The following is a 26138-nucleotide window of genomic DNA, read 5'->3' on the forward strand; positions in this document are numbered from 1 at the left end:
TCTCTTTACCTCTCTGAAGTTACCTCTTCCAGCATCAAGATGCATGGTTCTGACTGATACAGACCCTGACTAATGTAAGAAGAGCAATCTGAAAGGGACTCAGAAAGGGGTGAAGGGGGTGACGTTTCTCTTGCCACAGTAAATGCAAGCTACCAGTCATTTAGCACCAGAAGCCAGAACTGTTAAATTCTGGGGACTGATTGGTGTTGCCCCAAAATTTCTATGTTGAAGCCCAACTGCTCAACAGGAGGGTATTTGGAGATGGGGCGTTCAGTAGGTAATTAGATTCACATGAGATCATGAAAATGGGGCTCTAATGATGGGGCTGGTGCCCCTCTGAGAAGAAACCCCTGCGAGCATGCTCTGTGTGTCTCCATCTCTGCCCTGTGAAGACACAGTGAGAAGGCAGCCACCTGCAGATGACCCACATTAGAATTCAACCACGCTGAACTCAACCATGCTGGTACCCTCATCTCAGACTTCCAGCCCCAGAGCTGTGAGAAAATCCATTTCTGTTGTTTAAGCCACCCAGTGTGTGGTATTTTTTTATGGCGGCCAGAGCTAACTAATACACTAAACATCCTGTAACATTCTACAGGATGTAGAACAGAGGAACTCGGCCTAATACACTCTGAATTTCTCTTGGAAAACCTAAAACGATAGTGACAATAGCAGCAGCAGCAGCAAAATCTAATAATGAGTGTCACTTATTAAGGTCGCACAAAGTGTCAAACCCCGCTACCCAATGACTGGGCCCTCTGCCTCTGTGGAGGTACTCTCTTCCAAGCAGGTCAGATTAGCCAGCGGGAAGAGGTAATGCTTCAGCTGCAGTCTGCCAGGTTCTGAAGTTCACTACCGTCCCTCTCCCCTGCTGAGCTCACACACTCATCTCAGGAAGCAGCCACGAAACTGGAGGTAAAGGCAGACCGCATTCCTCAGCAACATAAAAGCAAGCCATTAGAGATTAAGCTTTTTTTTCCAGTGAAAGGTGCCAATTCCTTCCTTCCTAGCTTTATAAAGGTGGAGATTCCCCTTTCTTCCTTCGTGATTTCCACAGAGCTGTGAGTAAGATGGATGGAGGCCACCTCAGGAGTAACAGGCATCCCTACCTATGGAAACATGGCGGGACCTAGGTGACATGCCAGGAAAGGAGGGCAACGGTGGGCAGTGACTGTACACTGTGCTCCAAGCTTAGAGTGAAGGGCTCTTTCACTGGGCTGGGATCAGACAACAAACTCTAGGAATGTGAGCAGGAGGCTGCTGTCCAAGCCAGCTGTTAACTTACCCTATATTACCTGATATGGTCCACTGAGCGGCTTCAACAGTGCTCACCAATCCCCTTAAAATCTACACTAAACTATTCTGCATATTTACATTTTCTTAGGAAGAGGGGGCACAGACTTTATATTAGACTCTCAAGAACTACAGATTCCAGTGAGCAGAGATCTTATTCCTCACCTGTGATCCAGGGCTGCTCATCTGGACCAGGGAACAAAGACCTAGCTAGTTAACCAGGTGCTATCTCCTGGTACATGGCGTTGGTCAGGATTCAGAACCCCAGAAATCACTGTCAGAAGCTGGAAACAACATACACCCCCTCCTACCGACAGTAATATTAAATAGATGCCATTAATTTTTGTAACGTTCTTTTTCTTGTATGCAGTTACTGCTTTCATTCAGAGAAGGGTACACCAATGACTTAGGTAGAGAGACTGAGAAAAAATGTACACCCCTCCCTTCCATTAACTCACACACAGACACACATTCTTTGTCTCCCCCCCTTTTCTCTTGCACACATGAGCGCGCGCTCTCTCACACACGACACACACATATACACACGAATAATAGAGGCTATCCAAATTTATCTTTCAGATTATTCAGATCATGATCCTTCAATCCAAAGGCATTTATTACAATGATCTTAAATAATTTTAACATTTCAAACATGAATGTTTCCACGGAGGCAAATTTGGAATTTGTTTTGGTTTTTAAACCATTCAAAAATAATGAGGAAGCTGTTTAAAAATTTACCTTCTAACTGCGACAGACTTAGAGGTACAGTTGCTTGTTATGACAGGTATTAGCCTAGGGATGTGTGTGTGCTGCAGAAAAGAACAAAACCAGAGGTGAACACTTGGAAATACAAAAATAAAATAAAACTAAGACAACCACCACACTTCCTTATTAAACTACCTAAAGTACGTATATTTAGATTAGAATTTCACTTAGCTTAAAACGGAAGAAGAATTTCACTGGATATTGCCAAAGGCCATGACAACATTTACAGAACCTCAACAGACCACCCAATGATATATAAATAGCCCTAACAACAGAACAAACCATTGGTGGGAAGTCTAAATTATCTGGCAGCAGAGATCTAAGGGAGTTCAAAAGGAATCTGCAGACCGATGTGTTTTGATACAGTTTCAATGGGAATGTCCAACAACAGCTTTGGATTTAATATTTCAAGTAGGCAGTGCAAATAACAGGGACTAAAAATAATACAAGTAAGTGACCCACAATATTCCAGAAAGATTTTAGCATCATCAAGTCCCAGTTTCAAGGGCTGCCTCTGGGCAAAAGAGACTTGAAGGTGGGGAGAAGGTCATGTGGGGCATATTCATTTTAAGCTCTTGTGAACTATTAAGTTCTACTGAAAACTTGTGCATAAATTACTTGGATAATTATTTAAACTTAAATAAATGAGTGTTTAGAACACTGAAAGCAATCTTTTGTTCATCAGCTTAAACACAATTAATTAAATAAAAACTTTAGGTGAATAACAAAGCCACAAGCACAAATACCTAAAATAGAATGAATGGGAATTAAGGAGTACAATCTGGAGACCTAAAGAACTAGGTATAAACCGAAGCAGATACAGATGTTCAAATGTTTAAAGTCAATGACGAGTAAATGATCAACACCTCAGTAAGCATACACCATATCCATAATTCACATTATGGAATGTAAAAGGCTCATACAGGATCTAATTAAGGAGAGGGAGAGGCTGATTTGTATCCACAACATGATTCCAACTACTTATAATCATGCTAATGAAAAGTGCCTCTACTATGGCTTATCAACCACCCGTGTTTACTACTTGCTTACTCTATGTATGGCCCCCAAATATACTTACCCGAATGATTAACCTAACAGCTACAACACCAGAAGTGGCCATAATTTTGGCACTATTTGGAATTAAATTAAAAATAGTTGGCATAATGGCTTCAGCTCCATGGTCAAACTTATTTCCCAGAACTGATGACAGATGCCTACAATGAGAAATGAAAACTGCACTGTAGTTGTATTTCTTGCAAACACTGAAGCATATAAGCCTCTTAACATCACAGGGCTTTCATTTAAAGTTATTGAGAGACAAAAAGCAAAGGTCTGAGTCAGATACTTTCAAAGTATTTCCAATGTGCACACTGTGGACTTGGCAAAGAGCCACTGCCCCCAAGAGTTTGTGGCTTTTATTTTTTAAATAAATCATTCCCAACACATTAATCTTAAAATAGCAAAAGACAAATTGGTCATATACTAATAAAATATAAATATGAAAGACCCCCACCCTTTTCTTCCTTTTGCCCCATTAAAAGCCTTTAGCACATAATATATATGCTTCCACATCTGACACTTAACAGCGGCAGCATCTGCTTCCTGTTGCTGCTTTGCTGTTCGGACACACTTTCTAACACAGAAGCTCCAGCTTCAAATGCTGGTAACAGGTTTCGCTAGGGTAAAATTCTACTGGAGCATATGCCTTGGCTTTAACTTCATAGCTACAGTGCTCTTCTAGAAACAAAGAAAAATTCTGATAATCCTGCTATATCCAGACAGCAGAATCAAGGAAAAGCTAAGAAACAGAAGTTTGTAAAATTTCTTTTTTCTGTATTATTAGTAATAACTGCTCCAAGTTTAAAATGGAGGCTTCAGAGCTAAGTCACGGAGTAACACCGAAACTCTGTCACACTTTCTGTCATTGGGCAGGAAACACTGTAACAGTATAAAAGTACCAACAGCAGCATAAATGGGACAGGTCAGAAAGCACATTAGAGAGACCTGCTGGGCATTTGCCACAGACCATCCCAGAAGCGCTGCAACGAGGTTAATTTAGAACGTGTGAGAATCAAGCATGGTAGTCCTTACCCCAAGGTGATACAAGCCTCCCGCACTACCTGAGACCGCAGGTCCTTAGCAGAGAGTTTAAAGGCTCCATCCAAAAGACGCAAATGTTGAAAGAAGTTATCATACTCAGCAGCACCAGCCAAAAGTAAAGATCTTATCTTTTTTAGCTGATGGGACAGAGAAAATTCAGAGACACACAAAGCAATTCTTCAAACAGTATATAGAAAACAACAGAAGCCATCAAATATGAGCGATCAACATCAAAGTTCATTGATATCAGAAGTTCTCCAGAAGAACTGAGCCAATTCAGTATCAGCTACCATACTGCATAAATCTACATATCACAAAAAGAACAGATTATTTTTATATGCAATACCTTAAAATTCTGCAAAATGTATTTTTTAACTGAAAACATTATTGTGTCTTTATAGGCTCTGTACTAATGATAAAACAACAAAAGCCTTCATTTTAACTCCTCCCCTAAAGCTTATCTTCCCCAACAACTGACTCTAACTGCCATTTGTTTAAGGAGTCAAAGGAGGAAGCCATCCTGTCATCATTTGTACAGTGTCCTCCACTGCGGCATTCCTGAAGGGCTAGTCTGAGTTTGAGTGGAACACAGCTGTAATTTTATTGCCTCACTTCCTGCCAGCCGACCACTGGAAAACAGCTTTCCTCAGATAAGACACACCCTCATTTTAATGTTCACCCCACTTTTCATTAATCTACTTTTTTAAATAGAAGGGACAGAACTTTCCAGCAAGTGATATGAAGAAAGGATGGATGAGAGGGACACACACTGAAAATGCCACTAAGAAAAGTCAATTTACTGGCTAACAATTATAATTAAATGTTGACTAAGACAAGAGTGGAGGCTGTCTCCACAGGCTCCGCGTTAGGTCTTTGTTAAAAGTACAGGACTTACATAATGGCATAGGTTGGCATGCTTTTGAAACAGAAATAGAAGTGAGGTACTCTACTAAAAGGGTTAAGTGTAAATATGGTAATTTATATTTAAAATTCATCAGAGCTATATCCCAATTGCATAATTATTTAGAACATTTAAATAAATCCAATGAAAATGTAATCACATGAAGTCAATGGCTTACAGCATTTACTCTTTGCTCCCAATCATGCTTGTCATCAGATAATATTTCCCTAATCTTGTTTATGGATTCCTCAAGGTCTCGGCTGGAATAAATCTGTAAGCAAAATTAATTTACAACCGATGTAAGAAAATTTACAGAATAAACAAAGATTAGTTTTTAATTACACGAAGTCAAGAGCTTTAGCAAGTAAAGTTTAAAAAAAAAATGTCATTTTTTCAGAAGGTCTTATAACATCTAGCCAGATTTGTCTTAGAATGAGTGTCTTTCCCATTGTGAATATATATACCCACTAGATTGATGCCAAGTGTGGATAACCATGCTTCAAACACAGTTCTACTATAAACTCAACAGACAACTTCATGTACAGAAAAGAAAGAAGTCAGCTGGGGAACGATCAGTGATGCTCAGGTCATTTCTTACTCTTAGTATTATTTATAAATCTCTTCAAGTCTACTCTCTCATTTATGCTCACATCTTACTAATAAGATAGGTAGGGGAATAATCAGCCAAGAAGGATGCAAGCTGGGGAGGCCAAGGACTTAAGGATGAACCTGAGCCTACAATGCCAGTTACCTGATTTACATACACATGGCAACCCAGGAGCAGGTAGCAAGTGATCACACGGACATTAGTGCTACAGGAATACAGAGCACCACATTCCATGCAGGCCGAGGGAAAGTGTTATTAGCCCCCAGTCAACAACAGATGACAGTGAGGCACACATCAGTTAAAATGTGTGAACCCCAACCTTACAAGCAATCTCTGCTTTGTCTGTTAGGTACTTAAGTGAAGCATCAGGATGGCATAAACTTGAGCTTTTATTAATCCATTCTTTATAGCTTTTTAGACACCCAGTTCCTTGAAATTTACAACTTGTCTTAAAAAAATAAAGGCCCTAAATAAACATGCTTCTCTGTTCTCACACCTAATCTAATCATTGTTGGTCCCCCCCATCATTTAGGTGACCTAATCCACAAAATTATTACTAGAGCAAGCAAGCAACCTCTCTCTAGCTCTTACTGAAAGATCACACTGAGTCTTGACTTTTGCTCTTCATTTCAGCTATAAAAGGCACCAATTTTTCTACTGTGCAACGGCAGATCTCCTGTAGTCCTGAGAGGTAAAATTACTCACGTAGGAAGGGACTTCACATATCACCTACTTGAAAATGGAATTCAAAGAGTCAGTCTTATCTGTTTTTAATCAAACTCAAATACTATCCTCACTCACCTGCACGACAGGTACATCATCAAATGCTTTAATAAAGTCCTCTTCATCGACAGCACCAGCTCCTTCTTTTGCAGCTATGAAAAAGATTCATTTTTAAAACATGAACAATGTGCAGAGGGCTGGTCTGAACATACACAATCACCATTACCTTTTGGGAGATTTGTAACTATCTTTCGAAAGGCTTAATAAAAATTAAGAGTCCTGTGGAACTAACAAATATTACTTTTAATATCAAGATGAAATGCAGTAATCCTATAATACTACGTACGTTAGAGTCACTTAGAGAGACTACTTGTTAAGGAGGACATTTAGCCTTTAAAGGATATAGATGGTTTATATTGTAGTCATGCCTGAATCTTTTGAAAGGTTGCTAATAAACAGATATATAACAAAGAATTTAATTTTTCGGGGAATGAATTTGGTTATGTTATTGGTTAGGCATCTAGCATGCCAAATTCGTGAAACATTCAAATAAGTTCTGAAAAATTTAACAGTCTCACTTCAACTTTTTATTAGTCTCAAAACATATTCATTTCCTTGAATGCATAACTCAATTTTTCACTTGCACATCAGTAGCAACTTCCGCTCATAAAGGTGTTATAAGATGCTCTGTGTACTTGAAAGTTGATTGCTATCATTTGGGAGAGTTTTTTCTTTGGCTAACATGAACTCCACTTCACACATGAAAATCGTATGACATTTTAGCAGACCTTCCCCTCAACCCCCCGGAAGAAAGGTTTCAAAACTGGGAGTCTACAGTCATCTTGTAACCCTCATTAATGATTTTTACAACGATTAGTTTGACTGCTTTTCCGGAGTTTCCTCATAGACAAGTTATTTGATGTCTGGGGTCCCTATGGACAACACAGGGCTTTAAAGATGATTCTGGGAGCAAAAAATGTGTGTCCTCACTTTTTTTTTTTTTAAAGATTTTTTATTTATTTATTTGACAGAGAGAAATCACAAGTAGGCAGAGAGGCAGGCAGAGAGAGAGGAGGAAGCAGGCTCCCCGCTGAGCAGAAAGCCCGATGTGGGGCCTGAACCCAGGACCTGGGATCATGACCTGAGCCGAAGGCAGGGGCTTAACCCACTGAGCCACCCAGGCGCCCCTGTGTCCTCACTTTTGATGAAGATTCCTCATACTGAGTTCACAAGCTCACTGTGGACAGATGACAGTAATGTCACACTGTGATGTGGTGCTCAGTGCCTATTTTGGTGAAAAGAACGGATTCCCTGAGCAGAACAGTCCCGAGCACTGCTCCGGTTATGTGCCGCACCACGTACCCACATATGGAAGGGGACTGAGAGACAACCATGGTCTGTGAGCCCCGGAATCAGACGAGGAGGAGTCAGTAAGCAAATTCATGACGATGTTGTTAAACAAAATGGAAAAAAAGGATGAGAACGGGGCTGAGCTCTCTACATAAGCTAGAGTTGGGACTTCTGGAAGGGAGATGGGTAAGGGGCAGGAGGGGGAAAAAAGTGGTCTGATGATACAGAAATTTTCTAATCCTTGTTTGTGGAACTAATGCCTCCCCAGAACAGGAATAAATTTTTTAAAATAAAATATTAGAAAGGTTTTTCAGTGATAAAGAGGAGTGAAGGACTAATACATGCTTCAACACAGACGAACTGCCAAAACACTAGGCTAAGTGAAAGAAGCCAGAGACAAAAGATTACGTGTTACACGCCTCCATTTCTATGCAATATCTAGAAGGGGCAAATGCAGAGAGGCAAAAATGCAGACTGCTGATGGCCAGGGGCTGGGGGAAGGAAGAGATGGGGAGCAGCAACTGTTTAAAGGGTCCGGGGCTTCCTTTTGGTAGTGGAGAAGCCCTTCTGGAACTAGCCAGAGGTGGTGGCTGCACAACACTGTGAATATACTAAATGCAACTGGACTGTTACCTTTAAAATGATTAACTTGATGTTCTGTGGATCTAAACTCAATTAAAAAATATTTTTTGAAAGATTTTATTTATTTATTTGAGAGAGAGAGAGTGAGAGAATGAGAGGGGAGAAGGTAAGAGGGAGAAGCAGACTCCCCATGGAGCTGGGAGCCCGATGTGGGACTTGATCCTGGGACTCCAGGATCATGACCTGAGCCGAAGGCAGTTGCTTAACCAACTGAACTACCAAAGCGGCCCAAAAATATTTTTTTTTAAATATTTTATTTATTTGACAGAGATAACAAGTAGGCAGAGAGAGAGAAGGAAGCAGGCTCCCTGTTGAGCAGAGAGCCTGATGTGGGGCTCAATTCCAGGACCCTGGGATCATGACCTGAGCCGAAGGCAGAGGCTTAACCCACTGAGCCACCCAGGCGCCCCCCGCAAAATATTTTTTAAGGCATCAAAAAAATTAAAAAGATAGAATACCAATAAGTGCAAAGCTTTTCCTTCTGCCATTTCCGTGGTGTGAACATCCCTATCAACCATAAGCACAGCTCTTTAACACTGACAGAGAAGCTAGTGGCAGAGGCACTGCAGGGACACTGAGCTGACTGAGGAAGACCCCAACAGTCTAGGGCCAGTGCAGAAAGCCAGGAAGACCACCAGAAGGAAACAGGATTCTAAGGTCAATCCTTACCCCAGTTCTAATTTAGCACATCTAGCCAAGTTCAAAAGCCCAATCTTAACAATCAGAACAGGTCTCAAAACAATGGCTATACAATTTGAAGTAAAAAGAAATTTGCATGTCAACTTAAAAATGTGACAGCAAAATGCAAGTGGTATATAACAAGAACTCAAAACTGTCTAAATTGGGGGGTGGGAGAAGGAGGATTTAGAGGAGGACATCTTTGTAAATCAATGTTCAAAGATTGGGGAGCTCATCTCTACCATTTATTGTGGTCAACATCTATACTGGTCTCATAAAGAACAGCACTACTTATAGGGACAAAATACATTTTAAGGACAGAAGGCACACCATCTGACTTCTGGACAGTCTCAGTGTAGCTAAGTTGGCCAAAAAAAAAAAAAAAAAGGCCCCGTGGTAATGTCTGGCATTGCTGGAACCCCATATCTGAATAAAGCCATTAACAGCACACTCCTGCTCTGTCTCCGAGCTCTAGCTCGCCTCTGGATTGGCCATATTCTCCCACAGGCTCCCCCATACCAAACATTGCAACACTGAGCAAGCAGAAATTTATTACCAACAGAATTACTTCACTCCTGAAGGACACAGAAGGCAAGCACCATGGTTCATCTGGTTTTAAATGCGGACAGAGCCAACCCCCACAGCACCCCCAGGGGGTTGGTTTTACCTGAAGACTTGGATCCCAGAGTGGATGACCCAAGCCGGCGGGTGGTCCCCATTCCAACATTTCTCCGTGAGCTGGGCGGAGCTTTGGATGATGTAGAACTAGCAGAGGAAGGTCTATTACCATCCACAGAATCTTCATCATCAAAATTTTTATCTGAAGAGTAAGCAGAGAAATCACTGTTTAAAAAAAAAAAAAAAAAAAGGTACTTTTTCACCCAAATGTAAAACAAACTAGCCTTAGAGAGATGAAAGGTGTGCCTACTCTTGGGATCTGAGGTGCCAGTGCAGGGTCTAGAAAGGTCTTAGCTAAGTCCAGAATGCAGATATAAATTATCACACTCGCTTTCACATATCTAGAATGCTCTCCTGCTCCAATTTCGGAAAATAGAGAAAACGTAAAGAAGAAAACAATCTCTTACAAAACCACCACCTAAAAACAGTTACTTTAACATTTTGGCATATTTCTGACAATTCTTGCACACATTTTTTAGTAACACCTGACACGAGGCTACCTATCATTGAGTATTTTGTTTATTTTCAAATATCTGCATTTTTCCGTGTAATGAAATATGCTTCATAAACACTGTTTTAATGGTTGCAGGGTACTTTGTAATGAAAAAATGGCACAACTGAAACACTCTTGTTGTTAGGCATTCTAATACGTCACCACTAGAAATAAAGTTGCAACAAACACCTTACTACTTGCATTTTTGTTTACCTTTTTAACAATTTTAAGAAAGAAAAAAAAAAAACCCTAGAAGCAATACCTGCAGGGTCTAAGAGTATAAAAGTTTTTAGTATACACTGCCAAACTTATTTTCAGAAAGGTGATGTGTTTTTTTCCTGGAAGTTCAAAGAAATGCCTATGTTGTCACACCCTTGCCAACACTAAATACTATCATTTTTATTTTTATTTATTTTTTAATAGCTAGCCAACTTATAGTACAATCATTTTTAAATGTCAATCAATTTGACAGGTGAAAAAAACACCTCCTCCTCAATGTTTCATTTCTCTTTAAGTGGGGTTGACACTGTTTTTTCAGCTCATTAACTTCTAAAATTTCTAAGCATCAGTGGATCCAAGGAATATTTCTCAGGTTGCATTTAAAATTAAAAAGAAAAAAAAAAAAAAAGAAAAGAACTTTGGGCTTTTAAAAGTCAACATATTTAAAAACATTTGGATGCCACAAACTTAAAGCTATCATGGCACACTACACAGAGTACCATGGGTTTCCACAGCATCTGTGAGTCATTCAGCATCTGTGAGTCTTAGTCACTCTAAGAACCAAAGAGTAATTAAAAACAACAACAAAAAGAAAACAAACATCTGTAGCTGGTAATATTCATGATTTCTGAATAAGTGCACCAGATCTTTACCAGTACATCTGAAGTAAATAATTGCTGACCAGAAAAAACAAACAGCAGCCTGTTTCCTTGATCTGGTCGCTTCTTGGCTCAGTTATCAACAGCCGAGTCTCGTGTCTACTCAGGAGTCTACTGTCCCTCGCAACTATCAACAATCCACTTCCAAATATACGGCTTCTTTCATTCCACACTGGTGGGAGTATGACCCATCCTACATACATATCCTTGTGCAAAATAGCCTCCTTCAAACATGCCTTTACAGTTCCCAGATTTCCCAGATCAAGCAATCCTCTTTCACAGGCGGCCCTTGAAAGCCACACATCCCCTACTGATTCAGAAGTTCGGTGGTCTCTCAGCACAGACTTCCCACATGGAATCAAAAGATGATTCCTGAACTGCAAGCACGTTAACGAGGCCATTCCCAAGAGGAAAACTACGTGTGATGTGAAGGACAAGAGCACCCCAAAGGAAAGGTCACCCACTGAGCACTGCCAATATTAGCAGTGACAAGGACTGCTCTCAGCCCATGTGCCCTCAGGGAAGCTCTAATCATTATTCTCGTCAGAATAGTAACAGTAACAGTTTCAGTCTGTGGGAAAGGGGCATAACGAACAGGGGAAGCACTATCATGCTTCACTCGGAAATTCATGTCAAGTCTGTTTAGTTTTTCTAACATGGGCAGGCACGCCTTGGAGAACTGCATTCACTTGGTGAGAATTATTTTCAATGGGCCAATGTCACTGGATTTCCTGGAGTTTCTACCAGAGCAATGACTGCCTATCAAGGACCAGCCAGACTCAACCACTTACAGCAAACAGCCAGAAACCAGAGACCATAAAACAACTATTTCAAGCGGGGCAACAGGCAGTGCAGAACAGTGAGCCCCAAGAGAGAAACAAGGTGAGCTACACAGTCACCCAATTTCCTGCCTGGACACAATTTCCAGGCCACCAAGTACTGGGAAGGAGACCCCAAACTGAACCTAGAAGCCCTGCTAAGTTGAGAAAATGAAGATCATCAGACTTCAAGGAGGCAGAGGGGGCTGGAAGGTAGAGGCGGAGTGCTAGGAAAGAGGAAGCTACACAGAGAGCTCTAGAAATGCACTGATTCATAGGCCATGCGTGCAGGAGTGAAATTCCACACACAAGGCAGGTGAAAAATGACCAGGAAGCTACAAACTGAACAAGTCCCAGTGTCTGCACAAAGTAGGAAGGTGTTTGAGCACCAGAGCAGAATGATCTTGGAGACTCGCCCAAGGCATTCACTGAGACCCTGAGAGGGCAGGCCTTGGTAGAAGGGCTGAACTATTTTCTGGAGAGAAGGCTACAGTACGCCAGACCTATCAGAAGTTCAAAAGAGGCCTCCACGGGGCGCCTGGGTGGCTCAGTGGGTTGGGCCTCTGCCTTTGGCTCGGGTCATGATCTCAGGGTCCTGGGATCGAGCCCCGCATCAGGCTCTCTGGCTCAGCGGTGAGCCTGCTTTCCCCTCTCTCTGCCTGCCTCTCTGCCTACTTGTGATCTCTCTCTGTCAAATAAATAAATAAAATCTTAAAAAAAAAAAAAAAAGAGGCCTCCAGGGGTTAGACAGACATGCTAGTAACTTAAGGCTATACCAAAGCAAAGCATAACATTTTTTTAAGGAACCTAGGGCTCCCTGCTGGGCAGGGACCCTGCTTCTCCCTCTCCCAACCCTCCACCTCTCCCCATCCCCTGCTTATGCTTTTTCTTGCTATCTTTCTTCCTCTCTCAAATAAGTAAAGTCTTTTTCTAAAAAAAGATTCAATTATTTTCATGCGACCTCTATACTAACAAAGAAAGTTGACTCGGGGCACTGGTGTGGCTCAGTCGACTGAGCATCCAACTTTCGGTTTTGGCTCATGTCATCTCAGGGTCATGGGATCGAGCCCTGCATTGGGCTTTTCACTCAATGCAGAGTCTATTTGGGATTCTCTCTCTCCTTCTCCTTCTGCCCCCTCACCCCACCCTGGCTCATCCACGCACTCGCTCGCTCTCTAAAATAAATAAATAAATCTTTTTAAAAAGAGACAGGGAGAAAGAAATTCATGGGTCACCTGTGGTGGCTTAGTCGTTAAGCATCTGCCTTTGGCTCAGGTCATGATCCCACAACCCTGGGATCCAGCCCGCATCTGGTTCCCTGCTTAGCAGGAAGCCTGCTTCTCCCTCTCCCACTCCCCTTGCTTGTGTTCCCTCTCTTGCTGTGTCCCTCTCTGTCAAATAAATAAAATCTTGGGGGGGGGGGAGTAATTCGTATGTCTTATTGGAATTAGAAATTCCAAAATTGTGGAAAGGGAAAAAAATTGCAGAAAGGGAAAAGAATGTTATTTGTTTTTCAGATTAGCAGTTGGGACACACTGCTTTTATTTTATTCTTTTTTTTCACACTGCTTTACATTAAGACACTTCACCTGAAAAGGCACTTGGAGGGATAAAAGCCAACTGAGCCTATTACCTGAAGGCTAACACAAAGTAAGTTTGTTCCATGTTTACCAGCTTTCGGAAGACCCAGAAAAATTAAAATCAAATTAAAAAGGTTAGTCCCTCTGAAAAGTACCCAATTTCAACCAACTAGGAAACTCCCTTACATAGAACGTGCTATCTTCCACTGGAGAGAGAATCTGTTTGCACCTGGCTGTGGTTGGAGGGGATCTACTCTGGATGCAGCCCCGAAGTCCCAGGTTCCAACAGATTTCTCTGTTTCTCAACGAAGCAACCCATACTTAACTCTACTCATCAGTGAAATCCTATTTTCTTTACGGTTTTCAGCTAAGCAGACAAATGTTAGGATATAGCCTCTTTTTCAAGACCTTTAAGACAAAAAAATGTGTGAAAATGAGCATTTTTAACTATGCTTACTTGTGCCATTAACATCAGTTTAAAATTTTTTACACTGGGGCACCTGGGTGGCTCAGTGGGTTGGGCAACTGCCTTCGGCTCGGGTCGTGGTCTCGGGGTCCTGGGATCGAGTCCCACGTCGGGCTCTCTGCTCGACGGGGAGCCTGCTTCCCTCTCTCTCTCTGCCTGCCTCTCTGTCTACTTGTGATCTCTCTCTGTCAAATAAATAATAAATAAAACCTTTAAAAAAATTTTTTTCACACTATAGGACATCTGTTACACAGGAAATGGACAGTGTAATCCAAGTCTTGTAATTCCAAGTTCTAGAAACTGAACTCGAAGGCTTGTCTTTTTTTCTGTCGTACAGAAGGGTAAGTTTTCCCTGAGCCCAAAGGAGTAACTGATTCTATCTCTAGCCACCACCACAAAGACTGTCATCTGAGAGTCACTACTCTCATCTGACAGTCTAGGGTAGAAACCTGGGCCTTCAGGTCCCAGTCTTTTAATCCTTTAAATCACCTGGGCTCCCTTCCCACTTTTACAGCACTGGGACGAGACATCTTTAAATGACCAGAGTGACACTGTGATCTTTATCCAACTCTCCATCAACTCATTCCTGGCAACCCCGTTAGTAGGCACAGTGGGGTGAAAACAGCAAAATAGCACGCTGAAAAGGGCTACGGATACAAAAGACATTTTAAAACACAGAAGAGATAGGACCTTTTGAAGAAACCAAAGGCCAGAGAACAAACACAGTCATCCGTGGACCCAAAAGCAAACCAGCAGAATTCTTTTTTTTTTTTTTTTTTTTTGTCAGAGAGAGAGGGAGAGAGAGCAAGCACAGGCAGACAGAATGGCAGGCAGAGGCAGAGGGAGAAGTAGGCTCCCCACCAAGCAAGGAGCCTGATGTGGGACTCGATCCCAGGACGCTGGGATCATGACCTGAGCCGAAGGCAGCTGCTTAACCAACTGAGCCACCCAGGCGTCCCAAACCAGCAGAATTCTAAGCAGGCCTGTGAACGTGTCTTGCACAAGTCTTGAACTGTGGAAAAGGTGCTGAGTGGAGGCTAGAGAGTGACCATGGCCAGCCCGGAGGGCAGAAGCAGTCCATCAGCCTCAACTGACTCAGGCCCTGAATTCCCTGAGCAAGCCCTCGCAGGGCCCCAAAGGCCTCGGAACTGAATTTTAACCAAGCCAAACAGGGAAGGATATAAAGCAGAAAGCCACAGACACATTCTATGGGTCAAATATGATTAGAGGGGTGACTTGGGTGGCTCAGTCGGTTACACGTCTGACTCTCAGATTTGGCTTAGGCAGTGATCTCATGGGCTGTGAGATCCTGAGATTGAACGCCACGTTGGATATGGTGCTGAGTGGGGGATCTGCTTGAAGATTCTCTCCCTTTGCCCCTCCCCCAACTCACCTACACATTCTCTTTCTCTCAAATAAATAAATAATCTTTCCCGCCCCCCCAAAAGATCAGAAAGACCATTATATATACCACCATGACTACAGGTTTGGGTCCAGGGATCACAGAGAAACAGATCAGTCTAAAGACAAGACTTCGGGACACCTGGGTGGCTCAGTAGGTTAAGCGTCTGCCTTTGGCTCAGATCATGATCCCAGGGTCCTGGGACTGAGTCCTGCAACACATCTGGCTCCTTGCTCAGCAGGGAGCCTGCTTCTCCCTCTGCCTATTGCTCCCTCTGATTGTACTCTTGCTCACTTGTGCTCTTGCTCTCTAGCAAATAAATGAAAAAAATCTTAAAAAAACAAACAAGTCTTCAAGTTTGGTGTCTAGAACCTGGTATTTACAAGACTTGGATTACACTGTCCATTTAGAAAACGTATAGAGTCATCCATGAGGACAAACAAAATGTCACAGAAACTAAGAAATGTCTATTCCGTTGTCCATCTGCCAGGAAGGCAAGAACCTAAACCACAAAGCTTTTCCTCTCTTTTCTCCTAAGGCAGGCTTTGACTAGTGGCAATGGGGAGGAAATGTCTCATTTTCTAAAGCAAAGACAACTAACTCTCTGTTTCACTGCATTAGAGTCACTTTGTGGAAACAGATATTCCCAAGAGGCTTGCAGATTCACCCACTCCCCTGTTACCGAAATTCTCCTCCAAGGGAGTTAGTAATGTGGCAGCTTAGTAACCACAATATAATTAGCATTCCCCAAAGAGGCTGCACAGAGACATGATAATAAGCCCAAAGGCTGGCAGCTTTCGTAAATATCTCTAAATTTCTTCCTTTTAATTGTTCACAGATCCAAGGCTTTACTTTCTGCAGTCTTGCCTGATATGCCCAACATATTCCTGTTTACTCCTGAAAACATTAGTCTACTGCTGGCTGCCCCTCTGGAATTCTTGCCCAGCTCCATCCAGAAAGAGCCGACTGTGCCCCTCTCCGTGCTACATGGCCAGAAGTGTGTCTTTCACCTCATCCCACCCTGTAACTATGTGCCAGAACCTGTGTTCGGTGCTCTGCATATGCTCATCAAATCCTCCTGAAAACTCCACTCTTAAAGGTGGAAAATACTTATCACGTCTAGGTATAATACCCAGGGCCCAAAGTCATGAGGTTAACTAGAAGGTGGAAGAAGCCAAGATTCAAGTCCATGTCTGCCTGACTTAAGATCCTCTAATATGAGTCATCATAATAATAATGTTTTTTAAAAGGCAATCTGCATAAACTGGCCACTTACTATGGGCTGAGCACTGTGCTAAGTTAAGTGCTTTCTGTGCATTATTTATTTCTTATAACAGATGTTTGCTTATTTAAGAAAATTACTCAAGATAATTTCTTAAACACAGAATCATTAATAAGTATCTCTTACAAACATACACATAAAAATCCTCAACAAAATATGAGGCAAACCAAATCCAGCAACAATACAAAGAGTTATCATCATGGCCAAGTGGGACTTATCCCAGGAATGTAATGTTGATTTAATTATAAAAATTAATTAATTTAATACATTCTATTAATGGAATAAAAGACAACAACATGCTCAACAGATGCAGCAAAGTACTGGCCAATAATCAAAACAAAATCATGCTAAAAACACAACAGATATTAGAAGGGAACTCATAAAGAACATACTATTAACATCATATCTAATGGCAACAGAATTGATGCTTTACCCCTAATATCAGAATAAGACAAGATGCTTGCTCTTGCCACTCTTACTCAACACTATACTAGAGGTTCTAGCCAAGGCAATTAGTAAAGAAGGAAAAAAAAATCAAGATTAGATAGAAGAACTGAAACTGTCTCTGTTCACAGATGGCATAATCTTACATGTAGAAAGTTGTAAAGAATTTATTTAAAAACTATTAGAATTAATAAATAAGCTCAGCAAGGTAAGAAGATATAAGACCAATACAGAAAAATCAATTGTATTTCTATACATCACTAATGAATGATCCAAAAATGAAGTTAAGAAAACAATTCAATTGACAGCAGCATTAAGAGGTGTAGGCTGAAAACTACATAACATTGTTAAGAAAAATTAAAGACCTAATAAATGAAAAGACATCCCATGTTCATGGATCTGGAGATGTACAAAAAGTTACTTTTCTCACTAGCCAAACTACAGTTCTTGCCCATTTGTCCTCACTGGCTTTTAATTTTAAGCAAAGTTGGACGGTGCCTAGAGAGGCACAGAAGTGCAAGCCACACTGTCTGAATGGGGTAGCAGGGCAAACGACTGCCTCTCTTCTTAGTTTCTGTATTCCTCCTTCAAAATATGCAGAGTGGCATAGGTGTATCCCCTCACAAGTTCAGCTAATATGAATCAGCATCAAGCAGGATCAGTCCTTTAATGACGCTCTGTAAGAACACCCTTCAATATCCATATCCTGAACCAAGAGTCCCATTCTCCTCCACCATTAATAAAATTAAGAAATGCTTTTGTCAGAGTGCAAGGGATATAACAAGCTTTAGCCTGGCTGGAAGTGTTGGCCTATTTCACAGTATAAAATGGAAATCCACAATGGAAGCTACGGAGGGGCCACACCAAGTGCTACTCCTGCCCCTTCGGCACCGGTAATCCCCTCGCCACCACAGGAAAGGTGAACCTGAAACACCATCAAGCGTTACAGTGAGGGATCCCTTTCTACTCCTTCAGCCAAGAACTTGCTGCCAGAAAGCTCTGCTGGCATTTAAGATTATCTCAGCCATGACACCTTTATCTGCAGATAAAGTGAGAAGAGACAGGACAAAGAGGCAAAAATTCATTTAGTTTAACTCCTCCTTTCCAAAGGGAGCTAAAAGGGGGGAAAGCTGGGGAGAAGACAGGCAAGGACAGCACTATCAGAAACTGGAGAGGGAAACCAAGGGTAAGGAGGCCATGAGCAAACCTCCACTGGTACCTGTTTCTTAGAGGCCCCGGTGGGAGCGAAACGTGCACGTTGGGGAGGAAGTGACAAGCGCATTCTGCAGGTGCAGATCAACGCTCATTCCTTCTTTCAGACAGAAAGTGTTTTGACCACCTCTCTCTGGTTTACGAGCAGGTAACAATGAGCCAGCTCAGAAGAGAAATACGTATATGAACAACAGAGAGGCCCAAGGATGATTTTGTGGGAGAGGAAAGGCAGGGCTGGCTGGCAGTGAGCCTGCCCAAAGGCATGGCCAGCAGTCACAGGCCTGTACTTTTTCATTAAGACTAACCTCAAGGTTTAGAAAGAAAATGGAAATACACTTCTGTTTTCCTACCTGTGGAAGAAAAGGGGTAATAGTGCCCACCTACAGCGAGCATCCAAAGTGTTTCCTGCTCAACCCAACCCCATCTTGCACTGAGAGCAAAGAGCCAGTCTTGGGTGACCAGCTGTCTCCCACTCCCTCTAGGAGTGACCTCAGCGCTGCCTCAGGGAATGGGCGAACCCAGGCGTGGCCAAAGCTTCAGGACTCCGCTAGGGCCATAGCAGTAATTAATTCTGAAGCCAATCTCTTCTGAACTGGGGCCGTGTAGCTGCAAGCCCAGAAGTGCTGGAGCCAACCACGTGGAGGGAAGCAAACCAGAAGGAAGCAGAGCAAGAGATGGAAAGAGAGCAGGAAGGGCAACACCACTCATGCGCCCCAGAGACCACAGTGAAACCTCCCCAGAGACCACAGTGAAACCCAGTCCCAGGAGCCAGTGACTTCCCTTCCCCATTCACAGTGGGATTTGTTTCCCTGCACTTGCAACCCAGATTATCTCTGTGCTAGATTAAAGATCTCCTGCGGATCACACGATATATGTAAAGACAAAAACCATGGGCCCGCAGCAAATGGCAAGTATGTACACCACTTTTGTGTTGTGCCACGAGTACAAGGAGCCAGCCCTTCAAACATATGTGGACGGGGCTGAAGAACCGGGAACAGATTGCTTTTTTTTTAAGATTTTATTTATGTATTTGACAGATCACAAGTGGGCAGAGAGACAGGCAGACAGAGGAGGGGGGGGCGGAGCAGGCTCCCCGCTGAGCAGAGAGCCCGATGTGGGGCTCGATCCCAGGACCCTGGGATCATGACCTGAGCTGAAGGCAGAGGCTTAACCCACTGAGCCACCCAGGCGCCCCAGATTGTGTTTTTTTTTTTTAAGTTACGTATTTACTTAAGTAATCTCTACACCCAATGTGGGTCTCAAACCACAATCCCCAAGATCAAGAGTTGCTCTTCCAACTTAGCCAGCCGGGCGCCCCAGGAGTGGACATTTTAAAAAGATTTACTTATTTGAGAGAGAGAGACTGGGGGGGCACGCGGTGGGGGCGGCGGAGCAGAAGCAGATGGAGACTCTCAAGCAGAGTCCCTAACTGCGTAGGAAGCTTGACGTCGGCTTCACCTCCCAACCCACGAGATCACAGCCAAAACCAAGAGTCAGACACCTAACTAACTGAGCCACCCAAGTGCCCCCAGGAGAAGATTTTTTTTTAAATGCTCTTAAGAGGCATACAACAATGCAGGTTATACAGCAGAGAAAAACTGCATGAGCATTTCTGAGAAAGGGAAGGCCCGGTCAAACCACCTTCCCTAGAGCTGGCTCCAAAAGCAAGAGATCTAGCTGCCCGCCCGTCAAGATGCCTTGGGGACAGTCTCAACAGCAGTCTTGTCAGGGTCACAGGAAAGAAATTAGGCGTTTATAAGGAAGAGAAAAGAAAGGTAAATTAGGGCTATGCCTCTGCTAAGTGGTATCAATTCTTAAAAATTGCCTCTTTGTAATTTAGAAGATCAAGTCCAGGGCACAGGGTCAGCTGAGAGGTGGTTTGGTCTCAAAGTAATCCCTCTGTCACTTCTAGAATGAAACTGGATGGATGCCCAGAAGCATCAGCCTCCTCTCACTGGAGGCCCCTGGAGGGGATGCCTCTTCTGAATACAGAGAACACAGCACCTGCATCCTCCTTCCTTCAGCTCTTCAGCACTTACTTATCAAGCACGACTGTGTGCCAGGCACTCTGCTGGGAGCTGAAATGGAGACAGAAAAGTCATGGTTCTCACTCTAGAGCTCACAGTCCAGCTCAGGGAACAGACACACAAAACCAGCAGCTGTTATGAGTCAGTGTGATGTTTTGCTAAAGGAATACACAGGATCTCCAAACGAATACAGAACAAGAGAAAACAGAACAGGGCCAAATAAACTCAGAAAGGATCCACTGTGCCCGCCTACGAACCCTGCGACATGAGTCATTCTATTACTCATGTCCAGTCTCGAGGGACTCAACAATGACCGAGGATGGGAGATGTTTTCAATGTGCACATGCCTGACATCATTCAGGAACCCTTCGGATTACCATACTCAGTGAATATACGGTGAGAACAAATTCCAAAGACGACTCCTGGGCAGATGTAGGACAGGCAAGGAATTTCCAACAGGAATAATGAACCAATGAGCCAGCTGCTTCCTGCATAGTCCAGGGTTCAGAAGCCCCACTACTCTGAGACTGACCCTATCTTGGGCACCAAGGAGCAGAGGATTGAAGGCAAAGGACCCCAGTCGTGCCCCACGGTTAGGGTTACTGAGCTTAGTATCTCTTGACCAATCCGAAAGCCTAATTTAAATGAAAACCCTGTTAATACTATACCTTCCCCAGATAAAAGAACCTACGGCAACACAGCAATAATCAGGTACAGATCAATCTTGAGGAAGAGTATCTCCCAACACACTTCACAAAGACTATAAACTCACCCCGGGAACCAAACCAAAAGGAAGGGAACACAAAGAGACTGCTAATATCCTGAGCATCAAAGACATCCCCAGAGGGGAAATTAGGGAAGATGGGAATAAGCTACCCTTACTGCTGGAACAGCAAGCCACTAAGCTCTGTGAACACTTGACCTGACTCCGTATTAATATCTTCGGGTGAGCCAGGATTCTCGGGCAGATTGAAAACCTGGTTTTAAGTGCTGTAGAGGACCATCATTTCCAGACATGTGTGTGTTAGTGCCTTAAACTCTGGAAAGATCCAGGGTAGACAAAAGCAGAGAGAAACCTTCCCCAAAAGAACTTTTCCTGCTTCCTCTGCCTACCAGGTTCACAGAGCTGGGACCAGCCTCTTGCCCCTCTATTAGTCACCTAAGCCAAACTTTAGTAGCTGGAGGAAGAGTAGGAGGGGAGAGGAGGCTTAAGTGGTCATATGTATAACTTTACTCTAGATGTCAAAACTATTCAGAGATGAAAGCCCTCAGGCCTTTCTGTATCCTGCTTTAAGCCCCTGCCCAGAGCCTGACAGAAAGTGAATTTAATCAAGTCACTACTGACTCATATTCTCTGAGTCTTTAGCAACTTCTCAGGCTTTTCACCTTGGAAACAAGATTATCAAAAGCTACACTGAATCCTACAGAACAGATCAGTCAAGCTCAGGAGAGCTCAAAAAGAGAGCCTAAGGAAAAGTTCACCACAGTGAAGAAATCATTATAGTCTTGTTTTAAGAAAAAGAGCTCTTTCCTATTAAATATCTCTAAGTAAATGCATCAAGAGTTTGGGTCTGTTGTATCTTCTCCAACTATTACAGTTTCTTTCTTCAGTCCAATGTTGATTCAAATCTGAATAATTTCAATCTTGCAATTTGAAAAGTTAGAAGTCATATTACAGTGGTTTTCTATGTCCATAAAAAACAGGGCTTTGAATAACTTTAACACACACAAGCTTCCAACAAACCTACTGCGGAGGCAGTTGTGTCTTTTACTGAGCCTGCTCTAACAGCTACCTGGCGTTCATACTGCTGTAATTATTTATATAATTACAAAGCAAAAAGTAATATGTCAAGAATAACTCGTTTCAAAATTTCAAAGTAGTTAGCTTTCTAAAATTCTTTTAATTACATTCGGGTTACCATTAATTGCAAATGACACTCAGGTCTATTGCTGTTATTTGTCTAGAGAATGATCCAGATTGGGTATCTGGCAGCAGAGAGGTTCTAAGACATTCTGATGCTGGGCCATGTGTAGAGGCCACACAGCTGCAGACTACAAACAGGAAGCAAGCAAAGGAAAGCTTAGGGAAGGTATCAGTATCAGGAGGTGGTGAGCAAGTGTCTTTTTTTTTTTTTTTTTTAAGATTTTATTTATTTACTTGACAGAGATCACAAGTAGGCAGAGAGGGAGGCGGGGGGGGGGTACGTGGGCAGGGGAAGGTGTGGGGGGAAGAGCAGGCTCAGCGCCGGACAGAGAGTCCGATGCGGGCCTTGATCCCGGGATCCTGAGATCATGACCTGAGCCGAAGGCAGAGGCTTTAACCCACTGAGCCACCCAGGTGCCCCACAAGTGTCTTTTTAAGGGGAGAAAATGCAGGTAAATAGTTTTATAGGTCATGAGGTACAGGATATCCTTAGTTTTTTGTAAATTACAGGCATATAAATAACTGATGTTATTTGTTCAATAGCTATCCTTTCACACTGATCAACTGCTTATTTTCTAGCCCTAAGCATAAGGTCAAGTGAGTGTACCACACTCCACATGCCCATTTTCTCGGCCAACCACTGAGACCCACTCACTATTACCTTTGTAATGGCTTCCCACAGCACTCCCTGTATAATAATCATATTGTCCAATATATGCCGAAGAGGACCAGTATTTCCAACCCAATTTATGAGCACTCCCATCCTATCCTCCCGTCTGCCTGTCAAAATCAGCCTTGTTGCGTACAAACATGACCCTGCAGGGCACTTCTGAGCATACCAGATGGGGCTAAGGTCCTGGACACCATTAGACACCCTCAGTCCAGCTCAAAACCATGCTCTGACCTAAGAGGCTGGGATTCTCTTCCAGTAGGTAATGGGCTCCTTAAGGTAGGTGGAGGAGAAAAGGGAAAGTTACATGAGGAAATGCTGGGGAGGGGAGAAGACAAGAGGCAGAAAGGGACGGAATGAAAATGGAATGGAAAGGAGCCAAGAGATTCCCTTTCAGTACCTCTAAGTTCAGGAGCAAACCATTAACTTGCTTGCAGGAAGAACAGCCAAGGTAATTTATAGAAGGAGCAGCAGGCTAGTTGCCACCTGTCTTGGATAAATACCTCCTTCCTTTGTCTATTCATTTAATAAACACATGAGGATCTACTAGCTTTCAGGCATTTTGCTAGGCCCGGGGAATACAGTAAGAACAACACATGCATGCTAACTGCCCACAGGGAACTTCCGGTACAAAGAGTTAATACAAATCTGCGAAGAGGGGGATGCGGGAAAAGAACAGCATCCTGGAACAGAAGAAGGCAAAATTTCACAGGGGGTGGTGAGCGACAGTGTGGACAGGGTGGTTCAGGGAAGGCCAAAATCACTCTGTAAGGCTTTCACCAAAGGCGTGTGGCTCATTTACAAGGGTGAGGAGCATTACTCAGGGATCTCTGTCATGGAAGGGGAATTCAAGAGTAGGAGGGAAGAAAATGTAGGAGGAAGGGTCCAATTTACCATGAACAATGAAGCAAAGGAATGCCTTTGATTAAGCACCAGGGTAGAGGTCACTCTTTTAGCAGGAAAAGGGGCCCTACCAGGAAGTTACTCTTCCTCTTTGAAAATGTGCCATGAATTTCTGATGCCTAGGCCCAGCCTCAAGGCCACAGGCCTATGCTTATTGTGGCCTGAATATTGCAGGTAACTGACTACAGTATAAAGCACAGTTTTCATCTCTGTACAAATAAACCCAAGTAAACTAAAGACGCTAAAAATTAATTTTAAGATTAAAAAGAGGGACTTTCAATTGAGGTTTTTTTCCCAATTTCATTTTTTAAAAAAATCAGATGCATACACCTATTCAACCCTGAACCTGGTTATAAGAAGACTCCACGAAACCCATTCTAACAAAGTTACAATAACTTTGCATCTGCCTGGTTTACCAATCCTGTTCATTCTGAAGGTCACTGGGTAGATATGTTCTCAATGATTGGGCATCGGGCCAGATGGGACATCATACATAAGCAGTCGCCTGCAGCATGGTCAGGTTATGGCAGGGAGGGGGAAGCTGGGAGCAGCCTCTGTGCACATGCACATCATGGGGGGCGGACCAGTGAAAGCCTCCTCATCTCAGGGCTACTCTCATTCATGCTGAATAAAGGGTCTGGCAGCTCTAGCACTGGGGGTAAATCAATTAGATAGTGTACAGTTTCCCGAAGGAAATGAAACAATAATTAGAGTTCAATCACCCACATGGGACTCTAACCTTGGGAGGCAGCATGGAAAGCAGTGAAACATACACAGACTTCAAAAAACTCTCCAGGCTTCAAAAATCCTGGGAACGTTTCTTAGTTTAGACAAGTTATTGAACTTTTCTGAGCCTGTTTCTCATCTGTACCATGAAGATTATTCACACAACTTTTATTTGTGTGTTCAGAAGATGTTTTTAAAATGCTCATTCTGTGCCAGGCCCTGAGCTTGGGTGCTGACAACTCAGAGAAAAGACAGTCTCATCCCTCCTCTCAGAGCTGCCAGACAAGCTGCACGGAGAACCTCTGGAAAGCAAACTCCCAGAGGCTCCACAGGTCCAGAGAAGGCATTCCTGGGGGAAATCTGTGTATCCTGAAAAATGATGCTGGCAAACCGAGAGGTAAGTCAGGTATGATGAGTCAAGTGTATTCCCACGGGAAGGAACAACGTACCTGAAGACCACGAACCAAAAAGGCTGGCACTTGCTTAGACTGGTGCCTCTACGTGCATTGGTACCCCACCGTGCCTACCAGGAACTGGTCATCGTTAATGGAACTGTAATAATAACCCCAAACTTCTATGCAGTAGTAAGTTAGAGAAAAGTAGGGCATTTAAATTGTTACCTATTCCTGGAGTGCCTGGGTCGCGCAGTCAGATGAGCATCTGACTCTTGGTTTCAGCTCAGGCCAGGATGTCAGGGTCATGGGATCGAGCCCCAAGCCAGGCTCTACTCAGCCTGCAGTCCGCTTGAGACTCTCTCTCCCTCTCCCTCTGCCCCTCCTCTCTGTGCTCACTCACAAATAAAGATCTTTAAAATAAATAGTTACTTATTTCCCATAAAAGTTATTCAAAAGGTACAGCGCAGATGTTTAAGTGAATATCCTAGACTTAAATTTTTACTATCGCTTAAGAAAGTTCTAAGCAACTCTAAGGACTGTGAACAGTCTATATGTTGGTGATGAATGCTGAAAGGGAACTTCTATGAATCAACAATTAGTATTTCAACAACTTTAATTTCTGAGTGTCACAGTAACAAAAATCACAGTGTATCTTTTCACTGATTAAACATTCTTTTCTCCTCTCAACCAGTTACTTACTTCACTTGTGAACTTGCCCTAAAAGGACAATAAATGTAATAAATGTCAGATACCAGATTCTACACCTTGCACTCTCAACGGAAATGCCACTTTAATGACTGCTGTGCCAATCGTGACCCAATTCTTCTCTACGACCACACGAAGGCACAAAAGTGAGTCAGCTGGAAAAATTCACACCCAAATTTGGAAAAGTTTCTCATAACAATGTGACTGCCCCAAGAGCTACCTGCCTCTTGTGCGATAATCCTTCAAATCGACCATCCCCTGCTGTAATGACTTAATTCTCTAGAATCCAAAGGAGAGAGGCAAAAGTAAGATTATACTTCTGCATAAGAAGGCAGAGAAATAAGACAGTTGAGAATAAACACCCACATTCTAATCTTACTCTCAATACCAACCCCATGTCTACTCCAAGACACAAACCCACTTGAATCAAACCCACATACAAATCAAAATTCTAAGTTGAAATGTCCAAAACTATAA

The 26138-nt window shown here is 42.9% G+C and overlaps 1 protein-coding gene across 16 annotated transcripts in view; it reads right to left on the reverse strand.

Moving 5' to 3' along the window:
• CLASP1 (cytoplasmic linker associated protein 1) overlaps window positions 1-26138 on the reverse strand; it is a 278451-nt gene that overhangs the window by 120879 nt on the left and 131434 nt on the right. For all 16 annotated transcript variants that reach the window (XM_047722647.1, XM_047722646.1, XM_047722641.1 and 13 more), the window contains exons 9-14: window positions 9727-9879; window positions 6468-6541; window positions 5238-5330; window positions 4150-4295; window positions 3137-3272; window positions 2032-2102 (exon numbers count right to left, since the gene is read on the reverse strand). In XM_047722647.1, the coding sequence (XP_047578603.1) occupies window positions 2032-2102; window positions 3137-3272; window positions 4150-4295; window positions 5238-5330; window positions 6468-6541; window positions 9727-9879 (673 nt within the window). The remainder of the gene's footprint in view (window positions 1-2031; window positions 2103-3136; window positions 3273-4149; window positions 4296-5237; window positions 5331-6467; window positions 6542-9726; window positions 9880-26138) is intronic.

The sequence above is a fragment of the Lutra lutra genome, chromosome 3, assembly GCF_902655055.1.
Source record: "Lutra lutra chromosome 3, mLutLut1.2, whole genome shotgun sequence".
In the NCBI taxonomy this organism is placed as follows: domain Eukaryota; kingdom Metazoa; phylum Chordata; class Mammalia; order Carnivora; family Mustelidae; genus Lutra; species Lutra lutra.